We start from the raw sequence: 13,511 nt of genomic DNA, 5'->3' as shown, positions 1-13,511 counted from the left end.
CGTATCCTACGCCACACCACGCAGCCTTCATTGGTCTGGCTCACCCTCAACCCCCACCAGGAGCCAAACACCACCACTTACCACTGGACTACTCTCCTCTGGCACATCCAACCGGCTCACCAGACACCCACCACCACCACCTACCACCTCCAGTCATGGGGCCGTGACTTCTTGACCACGGAAGGTGGTAAAATACACACCTCTGCCGCCGCCGGACCAACCACCCCACCACCCCCACCCCACTCCCGACTCGCAGCCCCACCACCATCCCAGGAGGACACCACGGCAGGCCAGGGCAAGGTAAGCCTGACCCGGAGCAAGAAGGGTGGTCCCCTACCTTGAGTTCCTCTTCCACGGAACCGACCCAATGGCGACCACATAGGAAGAAGGAACGACCCTGCAAGCGGGGCAGCCTTCACCAGGTTTGGGGTGGGACTGCTCCAGAAACAGTCCCAAACAACACCGCGGTTACGGCCATCGTACATACCGGGGAGGGAGCGGCCATCGTATGCCCCTCAGTTGTTTCCCCCTGTAATACCGCCAACACGGCCATCGTACGTGTGGGGGAAGGAGCGGCCATCGTATGCCCTTCAGTTACAGACCTATCTGGAGATGGCCTCAGTGGAGTAGCTATTGAGCGCACACCGACAGGCAAAGGAAGGAAAAGTGGAACCGCGAACACGGCCATCGTATGTGTCGGGGAGTGAACGGCCATCGTACGCCCCTCATCGACTTCCTCCTCCTCCTACGGGAGTAACACCGCCAACACGGCCATTGTACGTGCCGGGGAGGGAGCGACCATCGTACGCCCCTCATCTGCCTCTTACTCCTTCTGGAGCAGCACCGCCAACACGGCCATCGCACGTGTGGGGGAAGGAGTGGCCATCGTACCCCCTTCAGCTGCTGCCCTCAGGAGCTGTGGAACCCCCAACACAGCCATCGTACATGTCGGGGAAGGACTGGCCATCGTACGCCCTTCATCTACAGTTCCTAGGGTTTTCCCGGAGGGGAAGATCCCTTGCGCGGCCGGCCCACTACCTCTCGGCTGCGTGGGACGCCCTTCTGTCTCCCTCCAGGTGTGGTTCCCCGGAGGTGCTGCCGTTCCTAGAGTGATGGAGTGGTCCTGTTCCAGCCCTGAAGCCAACCCCTGGACAGCCCCGGCCCCTGACGGACACCCCACAGAAGAAGTGCCACAGTTCCCTCCTGACGGCGCCTTGCCCTACAGGCGACCGCAGCACCTGGGCCTCCAGTGCCGGTCAGCAGACCCCTGAGCAGGACCGTCTGGGCCCCACTCCCCCACGGCCCTCCGCCAGGAGTAAGAGGCGACAGGCCCGGCTCCTGGAGTTGTTTGGCCCCAGCCCCGAGGGCCACCTACCAGGTCGAGGCTCCCAGACTGGCGGGCCTCCCTGCACCCCACCGACGAGGCCCCTACACGAGGGCCACTCACCAGGTCGATGCCCCCAGATTGAAGCGCCTCCCTGCACCCCCCGGGACGAAGGAAGTCCAGGCGATGACGCCCCTGCGGGCGATCCCTTGTCTCCTGCAGGAGGTTTCCCCTGGAGGGCCCCCTCCCACGCCCGGGCGCCACCTCTGTTAACCCAGGTACCGGGTATTAGTGGCGACTTTAACGCATCTCGTCTGTAATGTATGAGTGCAACCTTCAGAGACAGTGACAAAGGTGACAGTGAAACAGTGCGGAAGTTAATGTGAAGTAATGCACTATAGTAGTGAATCTCAAGGCAGTAAATCAGAGTCAGAGAACATATATATAAAGTGACTAAATGTGAAGAAACTCTCTCAGTGGTAGAAAGACCAGAAAACCAGTACAACAGTGTCGCCGCGGCAAAGTGACAATCCCTGATGACGTGCCACGTGCTGTACCAAATATATACAAATATAAGCCAACCAGACCAGTTGTTCCAACTATATATTGTGCATCTTCTCTAGAACACCATATGACAATTATTCACTGTTCATAATACCGATGCCATGTTCTAATGATTACCAACCTATGATATATGTATGAATTCTGCCCTTGACATTCTTGTGTATATAGTGTGTGTTAGTAAACCCGCTCTGTCTTCCTGTTCATACCATATCCAGTGTCTCTGTTTTTTTATTGTAAGGTGTATTGAATTAGTGTAATAGATGTGTTAAGGTGTACTGCCGAGTTTTTATGCCCTGTTCCTTTGTTGGTGCTTTATTTCCGGTCCGGAAAAAGGACCCCGCTCAGTCGCGGGCGTTTTTAGGACGAGAGGTCGGACTAAAAACACCCCGCATAACACTAAGAACAGTGATCCAATTGCATTGCCATTGTGGGGGCCATGAGTGGTGGTGTTTCATCTTGGCCACCAAAGTTACACGCTCGCTGTGGAGATAGCCTCTCCATAATATAAAGCTCAGTGATGAAGACATATCAGTCAGGTTCAGCAAATTTCTCTTCTTTCTTTCTCGGTTCAATATTTTTAATGTCCAGGAATATGATTTAGGAACGTAATTTTCCATTCTATTCTGTTTTCCTGTTAAAAAAAAAAAAAAAGCATAATGAATGCAGGAAATATTTTCACTGATTTATATGTCCCTGTTTAATATTACTTTAGTTGAAATACACCCAATGGAGCAACCTCGGCACAACCACCCCGAGAGGAAGATACGGTGAGGCGACACCCACCCCAAGAGGAGGCCACGGGGAGGCTTACAGGTGTCCTGCACCACATCGGCTCATGTCCCAAGCTACCTTATTTTTCATTTTATTTTTATTTTTTAAATAACAGAACGGAGGAAGGAAAAACAAATGGGGAAAAAAAAATAATCCATACACCAGATTACTGGTGTCCTCTATTCATAAAATATCTGTAACAGTTAGACTTGAACAGTTGTGGGTTGAAATTTGGAGGAAAACAACTCTGGGGAAGTGAGTTCCAGAGAGATGCAGTTCGGGGAATGAAAGAATTCTGATAGGCAGAAGTTCTGCAATATAGTTGAGTGACATTCCAGTCATGAGCGCCACCAGATGCCCGTGTAGCACGAGGGAAGGCATGGAGAGGTGGCACCATGGACGCAACTTCGTCTGAGTATTTGCCAAAAAAATATCTGTAAAATAATGCAAGGGAGGCAACATTCCTTCTTACTTGCAGGGGAGGTAGTTTATATGTAATGGCAGAGTTGTTAATGATTCTAACAGCTTTATTCTGAATTTTGTCTAGTTGTCTTAATGCAACCTCTCCACAACCATTCCACAAGGGTGAGCAATATTCAAGCTGAGAGCGCACATGACTCTTATAAATTATAGCTAACTGCTCATCGGCGAAGAAGTTACGGACTCTGTACGATAATCCAAGTTTCTTTGAGGCGGTTTTAGCAAGTGATCTGACATGAGAGGTCCAGCTGAGGGCACTGTTAAGTGAGACACCAAGAATTTCAATACTTTTGGAGATGGGAATATTAGTAGCCCTGAAGGTAATGTACGAATCTGGCAATATCTGTCTATTAGTAAACTGTATATATTTAGTTTTACTAGCATTAAAAGAGACAAGATTGTTTTGTCCCCATTCACTGATTGTAGCTAGATCTTGATTTATGGAGATGGCTGTACTGAGTTGAGAGGTAGAGATATTAAACTTTGTAAATGGATGTCTGAGTGTGAATGAACTATGTAGTGTTGAGTCATCTGCATATGAGTGAACGGGATTGTGAGTGACAGATAAGAGATCATTAATATGAACCAGAAATAGGGTTGGCGCCAGAACTGATCCCTGCGGCACGCCAGCGTTAATTGAGTGGAAATTCGAATATACATCATCTACTTTTACTCTTATTTTCCTGTCACTAAGATAAGAAGAAATCAAAGGAACAAAAGATGTTAGTCCATAGCAAGGGAGTTTGGACAGCAGGGAACGGTGCCATACTCTGTCGAAAGCTTTAGAGATATCAAGAGCTACTGCATGAGTTTCTCCAAAAAGATCAATTGACTGATGGATGGTATGAGTTAAGAGATTGAGTATGTCAATGGTGGATCTTTCGTGGCGAAAACCGTATTGTCTATCACTAATTAAGTTGTTGGATTCAAGATGTTTAACAATATGCTTATTAACTAAATTTTCAAATACCTTACCAAGAGAAGATGTGACAGCTATTGGTCTGTAATTGGAGGGGTCAGACGAACTTCCTTTCTTCGGAACTGGGTGGATATTGGCTTCTTTCCATGAATTTGGGAATAAAGAAGTACGTATGCATAGTCTGAATAATTTGGCTAGGACAGAGGCAAGTTCAGGGGAACACTTTTTCAACAGAATTGGCGGAATTCCATCTGGGCCTGGAGCTTTGTTGGCAGGTAAATTGTCTAGGATGGATTTTACGAATCTTGTCTGTATTTTAAGTGGGGCAATTTCGGGAGAATCAAGTTCCAGTACTGAGACATTTTGGCTGGTATCATCTATGGTAGAGTTTCTGGCAAAGGTACTAGCAAAGATATCTGCTTTCCCACGTGGGTCATTTGTAATATTGCCATCTGAAGATTTTAGTGGGGGAATGGAAGATGACTTGTTAAAGTTATTAGTGAAAGACTTAAGAGTTGACCAGAATATTCTATTGTCATTAGGGTTGTTAAGTAGTTTTGATGCTTGCTTTTGAAGAAAGTTTGATTTAGATAGATTTAATAAAGCTTTTGCATGATTTCTAGCAATTTTAAATTGGGAGAGTGATTCAGATGTTTTTTATTATAAGTAAGAGTTATATGCTAATGACTTTTGGGCTGTTGCTCTGGCACAATTGCCATCAAACCATTTTGGAGAGTTTGATCTTTTAGTGAATTATTGACTTGGTATGAATAAATCCATACCAGCTAGTATTAAGTCGCAAATGTGGGACTGGGTAGAATTGGGATCACTAGAGAAGAAAGACTGCCATGGAACATCAGCAAGATAATTTCTAAATCCATCCCAGTCTGCCCTGTCAAAGTGCCATCGGGTCACCCTGACAGGTTCGGAATGGGGAGGTGTAGGAGGGTTAACTAATGAGGCTTTGATGAGATTGTGGTCAGAGGATCCAAGTGGTGACAGTACCTCTATCCTGTATTGATCTGGATTATTTGTCAAGAATAAATCCAAGAGATGGGCATTATGGTCAGGATTATCAGGTATTCTGGTTGGTTGCTTTACCAACTGGGTGAGATTAAACGATTCCGCAAACAGCTCGCATTCTAGACCAGCGTCGTCAGTCCGGGCAGAATGCAATAACCATTCAACATTATGTATGTTAAAATCACCCAAAATGGTAATTTCATTGCCAAGGCCAGGTCAAGGTTACTCAACTGAGTGGATATGGAATCAAATACACTGGGTTCCGAAGAAGCATTGAGGGAACTCCCACGGGAGTTCATTGGCCAGGTGCATTACCCTCTGATGAGGACAGCACACACCAGACTCAGGCTGGGACTTGTTTCAATACGGTCCCAAGTAAGCCCTCGGTAGCAGAGTCCACCGGACCTGCCACTAAAAGAGATAGAGAGACCACCGGTCCTCAAAGCCCTACTTTTCCCCAGAGGAGCAGCAGCAGAGTAAATCGGACCTTCTGTAGAAGGGGAGTACACCAGACCTTCTTCTGCCACCCACCTTCAGGAGCAGGCATCTCAGACCATCTGCCAGACGACCCTCACCTGCAGTCCCAAGGAGGGGGGCAGGCCCGTGGTAGAGTCCATCGGACCTGCCACAGGGGGAGAAACTACCAGTCGTCCCCTAGCTGCAACTTTCCCCCGGCAGAAGGAGAGTAGTAGAGTCCATCGGACCTGCCCCGGGAGCCAGAAAGTCTGCTGGACTTCCTCCTCCTGTTGTTCCGGGGATGAGTGGTCCCCCAACAGAGTCCATCGGACCTGTCGGATCGAGGGAGAGTCCACCGGACCTCCTTCGTCCACTTCCTCAGGAGGAAGCCTGGGTGGAGTCCATTGGACCCGCCAGGTGGAAGGAGAATCCACCGGATCTCCTTCCTCTGCCTCGGACTGGAGTTCCAGTAGAGTCCATCGGACCTGCCAGGCTGAGGGAGAGACCACTGGTCGTCCTTCCTTCACTAACCCGGAGGCTCCCTATGAGGGCACCGTCTCTGGCTCACCTGCCCCTCCAGAGACCGAGCAAGATGCCCCTCCTTGTCCCCCTCGTCTACAAAGGGCGGAGATTGTTCCCCAACAGGACTCCTGTTGGAAAGTGTCTGGAGCAGACCTGTTGTGAGCCTGGGTGCCCTGTCCCTGCAGCCCAGACCCCGATGCCCCCAGCAGCTGATGGACTCTCCAAGGGTCAGCTGCCACAGATGACCCCTGACAGCCTTCCCCTATCAGCGAGATTGCAGCCCTCAGACATCAAGGGACAACCCGCAGCTGACCCCGGGCCTGGACCAGCCCGGACCCTCCTTCAGGACTCCCACCACAGCCAAGGGCAAGCACCATGCAGCGCACCTCTTAGCCCTGTTTGGCTCCAGTCCCAAGGGCCACCACACTCCTAAGGGCCCCACCAGGAAGGGGCCGCCCACCACGCCACCCTCCAGCTTACACTGGACTCCAGAGTACGCCACCCAAGACTGGCACTCCTATCTGGAGCGCACCCCTGATGGCTCTCCTCCCATACTGGGCCGTCACCTGTACCTACCTGCAACGTAGCCTCTGTGCATCTCAGTGCCCAACCCGTGGTGTTATCGACTCTGTGCAACACTTGTGTCCCATCCATAGTGCTATAGACCCTGAGTGATACTTATTCCCCCCCTGTCCAGTGTGTCATGCCCCTGTGTAATACTTGTGACTCCCTTATAATATCACAAACTCTGTGTGTTATAGACCCTGTGTAATATTTGTACCCCGTCCATAATATCTTGACCCTTGTGTAACACTTGTGACTCCTCTACTGTATAGTATCATGGACCCCTGTGTTATATACTATGCATAATGTTGTACCCCACAACCCTTGTGTAATATTTGTGCCCCAGTTGTAATGTCACTACCCTTTTGTAATACTTGCGATCATCTATAGTGTCATAACTCTGTGGAATACTTGTCCCCTGTGATACATACTGTTGTGAGATGCACCATACTTGTGCCTCATATATAGTGTTGCCTCATGTACTAATTGTGTAAAGTACACTGTATTTGTCTGTAAGGTAATATACGTGTAAGTCTGGTTAGCCTGTGTTTGAGCTATATCCCTTGTTTGCATGCTCTAGCCCAGTCCTGAACAAAAGAACCCAAGTCCATGCCCGTATCTGAGTTCAAAGAGTTGGACGCAGAATACACTACATAACACTGGCTAGCGGTGGTTCCAGATCCGGTAGAGAGCAACAGGGGATGAAGGGAAAGTAACAATAATGGCTGCCAAACCGCACGTCCAGTTACCTACATTCGACCCCAATCAGTGTGACATAAACACATATATGTGCATGGTCAAACTTATATTGGACATAAGTTTTGAACATGACAGAGAAAAGATCGCAGTGACGCCCCCACACCTGGGAAAAGTGGTCTCCATTATTGCGACAAAGATTGTTCCGGAGCTAACGTGGGTACAATTTAAACAAATAGTGACACAAGCAGTCACACCCTCACTGGGGAAGGTTGTCACCTTCTCTCAGCTAGACGCCCTCACCTATGACGGTAACCTAGATGACACCCTCGTCCAGGCCAGGCAACTCGTCACCGCTACCTACCTGGAGGCCGATGCCGCCACCCAGGACCAACACACCTTCAACATTCTACTGAGGACCCTCCCTAGTGTCATCAGAGAACACTGTCTTTACGGTCTGCAATCCGGCAGGGGACCTTGATAGAGACATTCAGCTGGTAAAGCGCCTCCTTCCCACCTGCACCACTCCCCAGCAGATCGGGGCAGTTAACCGAGTCCCTACATGAAAACCTCCCCCCACCAAACCCCAGACACCCCCCAGGAACGCTGCTCCTCCAAACCCCCCCATCAAACCCCGGACGCCCCCCAGGAACGCTGCTCCTCCAAACCCCCCCACCATGCCAAGAGCACTCCCCACCAAGGGACGTCGCGACCCCAGATAAACCACTAACTTGATCTCTATCAACCCGTGGGAATTCTCTGCATGCAGCCACCGTTGCCCCGTACACGCCATGAGAGAGCAGCTGAAGGCCACCCGATGCAAGGCAGCCAACCAGAGGCGCCGCAAGGTCTCTGCCATTAAGGACGACAACTTCGAGGACGAGGGCCCCACAACCAACTATCCCGAGCCTGAGGAAACAGAACTCAGAGAGAAGAACGCCCTACAGCAGCTAGAATTTTTAGGACCGCCCCCGCACTTCCCCACGGTGGCGGGGGCCACCTCACACAAATACCACCCCACAGTCTACAACAAGATGAGGCTGAACAGGGTGAAGACGTGGCTTCTGGTTGATACGGAAGCAGCCAGATCATGCCTCTACCGTCACTTCTACCCCCGCCACTCCACAGCCTTTGGCCCTCTCCTTGCCACCTCCGCCCATCTCGTAAATGTGGGGGATGGCCCCCTGCCCATCCACGCGGAGACACGGGCCCAATGTGCTGAAACCCACCAAAATGTGTTCACTCAGCACAGATTTATTGTTATCGATTCAACCTGCTGTGCATACGATGGCTACCTGGGGCTAGATCTCCTACAAAAACTCCACACCAGTATTGACTGCCAAAAGCAGTGCCTGCATTTCAACAAACCACCAGATTCCCCCCCTCAGCCACACTGCTCACGCACACACACCCTCCCTGCCCCCCTAACCATCCCATCATTTCATCTACCCTACCCCCCCACAACCCCTAGTGACCTTCCCCTCCCCCCTCAAACCCTCACCTTCCCCGCTACCATCGCCTCCACCATCACCATTCCCCCCTCATCATGAGGCATGGCTTCGTCTACATCGACCCGCTGGAAACTCCATATTGTTCTCTCCAAATCTAACTACAGGTGCCATTGCCTCCTGCCTTTTGCAACCCACCTTCCTTCCCCCCCACATCGGAGCAGTGCGCATCACCAACATTTCCACCATTCCCCTCACCCTCCCCAAGGGACTAGTGGTCGATGAGATGGAGGGAGCTGAGTCCTGCACCTTTCCCCCCCTCCCTTCCCTCCCACGCCCTCCCCCTCATACCAGAACACCTCTCATCACGACAAACCGACAGCCTTCGATGCCTCCTCCTGGACTTCCAAGACATCTTCCCGTTGGGACCAACAGACATCGACCACACCACATATCTGTCCCACGAGATACACATAATGGGACCACCAATACACCAACCCTCACGGAGGAAGAACCCTAATTAACGGGCTGAGGAAGACTGGCAGGTCCAGGACATGTTAAATGCCAGCGTTATATCACCCTCCACCAGCCCTTGGTCCTCCCCTGTCGTCCTGGTGAAGAAATAACATTGCACTCAAAGCTTCTGTATGGACTACCGATGACTCAATGACGTAACTACCAAGGACGCCACAACTCTGCCCAGAATCAATGATTCCCTTGACTCCCTGTAAGGGGCATCCCCTGGTTCTCCACCCTCGACCTGCAGTCAGGGTACTGGCAGATCCCAGTGCACCCCAACGACAGAGGCAAAACCGCATTTTCTACAAGCAACAGGAAGCATTATGAATTCAACGTGCTTCCCTTTGGCCTCTGCAATGTCCTCGCAACATTCTCCAGACTGATGGAGTCAGTACTCAGCGGCCTCACCTGGGAAATATGCCTCGCTTACCTAGATGACAAAATTATCTTCAGCCAAACCTGGGCTTAAGCTTGGGCCATCCAAGTGTGTCCTAGCACAATGCTCCGTCTCCATCCTGGGACATGTCATCCCCAAGAAAGGCATAGCCCCTGACCCGGCGAAATTGAGCCATAGCAGACCTCCCCCTACCCCGAGACGTCCACGAGGTCTGCACCTTCATCAGCCTTGAATCATACTACCAACGTTTTGTGAAAGGCTTCGCAAACATCACAAAGCCACTCCACGACCTAACAAGGAAAGGGGAAACTTTTACCTGGACAGAGGACCGAGTACAGGCATTCAGCACCCTCAAGGACAAGCTGATCATTGCCCCTATAATTGCATTCTCAGACTACACCCTCCCTTTTTGCCTGTACACCGACGTATCTCTAGTGGCGATCGGAGCTGTCCTAGCCCAAGTCCAAAAAGGGCAGGAGCACATCATCGCCTACACTAGTTACATGCTGAACCAAGCTGAAAAGAATTACGCTGCTACCAAGCGAGAATGCCTGGGCATCATTTGGGCCCTGAAGTACTCCTGGGCTTACCTGTCTGGCACCCATGTCACCATAATCACTGACCACCAGTCCCTACAGTGGCTACAACAATCAGACTCATAACTCCAAGATCATCCGATGGAGGGAAACCCTTGAGCAATTTAAATTTGACATAGTGTATCAGCCCGGCAAACTCCACACAAATGCCGATGCCCTCTCCAGATTGCCCTTAAATTCCACCCGTGCCACTTCCACCCTCCTACAACATTGGCAAGAAAAAGACCGCCCTGACTCGATACCATCACACGTTTTCTCCAAACTCCAGACACACAGTGACCACCTGTGCACTTACCCAGGCCACATCGCCCTAAACCCAGACACTGCCCTCGACACCTTAACCCACCTACATTCAGACAGTGGAATACACCTCGGAACCAAAAAACTCTTACAGATATTCAATGACATTTATTGGACCCTGAACCCCTCCCACCTTGCCAAACAAGTCGTCCAGGCGTGCCAAGCATGTGCCCTCAGAAAGGACACCACCAAAACACCAGACCCATCTGGAAACATCCTAGCCGGTAACCTTGGTAGCTCCTATCAGTTGACGTCTTCGGACTTCTTCCACCCTAATCCGGCTATAAGTACAGCATCACGTTCGTCGACATGTACTCTAAGTTCCTGATTGCCCATCCGGCGAAAGAGCATCACGCCATCGCCATCGCAGACACACTGGTCCACCACATGTTCCCCTACTTTGGCATTCCCCAGGCTCTCCACTCTGACAAGGCCCCAGAATTCACAAGCAAAATATGGAGAGAGCTCACTGGATTATTCGGCTACAGCATTTCCCATTCCCCACCATATTGGCCGCAAGGAAATGGTATCTACAAGAGGAGCCATTGCACTCTACTCAACCAGGTGCGAACTAGAATCCAGGAGACCCAGCACAACAACTGGCCAGCCCATGTCAAGATCGTGCAATGGGGAATGAACTCCTGCCCTCGCGAGGACGGCATCACCCCACATGAGCGAGTGTTCGACGAGGCACCCCTCCTCCTGCCACTCTGCCAGCACCTGCAATCACCCGCCACCTCCCCCACCCCTGACCCCCTACACCACCTCAAACGAAAACTACACCAACTTCAAAACACCGAGGACCTAAAACCTGACACCACTGCAACTAGCCCCTACAAACCAGGTGACTCTGTCATGGTGGCTACACTGCCGACACCAAACACACTAGCACCATTCTACATAGGACCTTTTAAGATTGTGAAGGTTTCCATCCCATATCAAGTTGTCATATAATATTACAACACCGCCCGCACATACCGAAACCCCCACGTGCGTCGCTTTCACTCACGTCCAATCCCACCACCCCGCCGCCCTCACCCACCTGCCCAGCCCCCGCACCCCACCACCTGAGCACGACGCTGACTCATACTCTAGCTACATCACCCCTTCTCTCTCCTCGCCCCCCTCCAGCCCCCACTCCACCACCACAGCACCAACCCCCGACTCCTCAGCTTCCCCTCAACCCACCCACTCACCTTCAACGACCTCACCTCACACACTCACCTCCTCCACCATGCCGTCTTTCCCATGGCCAACACCATGTGACCAACCAACGCCCCCACACCCATCACCTTCACCCACTCCTCCCTCCACCCCATCACTAGCAGCCACTCCACTTCCTCATCCTCTCCCTCCCACTCCTCCACCACCACCCTGAATCACAACTCCACCCACCCACTCACCAACTGCCCACTCCTCCAGCATGCCACCCACTCCCTCACCACCCACACCCGTGCTAACCACCACCCGAACCAGATCAGGATGCCTATCATGCCCTCCAGCCAGATATGCTCCAACACCCTCACCTCCACCCACACCAACCCCCACCACACCACCCACCCCCAACACCTCCCCCCTTGCCCTAAAAATACACCTCACGAGATGGAAAATTCCAGTAGCCCACCCTACTAAGCTGCTTAGGGCGACCCCTCCACAACCTCCTCAAAGCAGGGCGACCTCACTCTTCTGCAGTCTGCAGCCGGAATTCACAGGTCACTCACCTCACTCCCTGCCACCCGAGAGGAAAATCAAATACATCATGTAGACCCTAGCCGGAGGACGCAAATGCTGGCTCAAAGGCACAGCACAACTCGTCCACTTCCTCCAGCAGACACACCAGCCATCCACCCTGACCATCATCTATTGTCCACACCAGGAGCCAAACCACCCTACACATTACTGGACAAACCTGCTCCACCACCTCACGCCCTCCTATCAGACGTCCACTGTGGATACCTACCACCTCCAGCCATGGGGAAGTGACTTCCACCCCCACGACGGTGGTGAAATACCCACCTGACGGAGTGACCCCAGCACAACCACCCCGAGAGGAAGGTACGGGGAGGCGACACCCACCCCAAGAGGAGGCCACAGGGAGGCCTACAGGTGTCCCACACCACACCGGTCCATGCCCCAAGCTACCTTATGCCCCTCTTCCACCCAGCCAGACACACGGGAAGTGCATCAGCCAGGTGCATTACCCTTTGATGAGGACAGCACTCACCAGACTCGGGGTGGGACTTGTTTCAATACAGTCCCAAGTAGGCCCTCAGTAACAGAGTCCATCAGACCTGCCACTAAAAGAGGTAGAGACCACCGGTCCTCAAAGCCCTACTTTTCCCCAGGGGAGCAGCAGCACAGCAAAGTCCATCGGACCTCCTGTAGAAAGGGAGTCCACCGGACCTCCTTCTTCTGCCGCCCACCTTTGAGAGCAGGCATCTTAGACCATCAGCCAGACGACCCTCACCTGCAGTCCCAAGGAGGGAGGCGGGCCTATGGTAAAGTCCATCGGACCTGCCACCAGGGTAGAGACCACCGGTCGTCCCCCAGCTGCAACTTTCCCCTGGCAGCAGGAGAGCAGTAGAGTCCATCAGACCTGCCGCGGGAGCCAGAAAGTCCATCGGACTTCCTCCTCCTGTTGTTCCTGGGATGAATGGTCCCCCGACAGAGTCCATCAGACCTGTCGGACCGAGAGAGAGTCCACTGGACCTCCTTTGTCCACTACCCCAGGAGGGAGCTTGGGTAAGGTCCATCGGACCTGCCAGGTGGAAGGAGAGTCCACCGGACCTTCTTCCTCTGCCCCTGAGTGGAGTTCCGGTAGAGTCCATCAGACCTGCCAGGCTGAGGGAGAGACCACCAGTAGTCCCTCCTCCAATGCCCTGGAGGCTCCCTACGAGGGCACCATCTCTGGCTCAGCACGCCCCTCCTGCTC

General features: G+C 52.1%; 1 protein-coding gene across 1 annotated transcript; it reads left to right on the top strand.

The window, feature by feature from the left end:
• Window positions 1–10,888: 10,888 nt before the first annotated feature.
• On the top strand, window positions 10,889–13,008 carry LOC145407065 (uncharacterized). Its single transcript, XM_080278089.1, has 2 exons — window positions 10,889–11,503; window positions 12,925–13,008. Exons 1-2 carry the CDS (start codon window positions 10,889–10,891, stop codon window positions 13,006–13,008), a joined length of 699 nt encoding a protein of 232 aa, XP_080134215.1.
• Window positions 13,009–13,511: the final 503 nt, after the last annotated feature.

The sequence above is a fragment of the Coenobita brevimanus genome, chromosome 72 (genome assembly GCF_032717465.1).
Source record: "Coenobita brevimanus isolate Jiangsu-jjx chromosome 72, ASM3271746v2, whole genome shotgun sequence".
Lineage (NCBI taxonomy): Eukaryota > Metazoa > Arthropoda > Malacostraca > Decapoda > Coenobitidae > Coenobita > Coenobita brevimanus.
This window is presented reverse-complemented; position numbering and strand designations above follow the sequence as displayed.

What these genes read in the sequence shown, in the direction of transcription:
- LOC145407065 (XM_080278089.1), top strand. Translation starts at nt 10,889, where the DNA reads ATGTACTCTAAGTTCCTGATTGCCCATCCGGCGAAAGAGCATCACGCC. An exon ending in GACCTTTTAAGATTGTGAAG is followed by an intron (nt 11,504 to 12,924) that starts GTTTCCATCCCA and finishes ACTTTTCCCCAG; the next exon opens with GGGAGCAGCAGCACAGCAAA.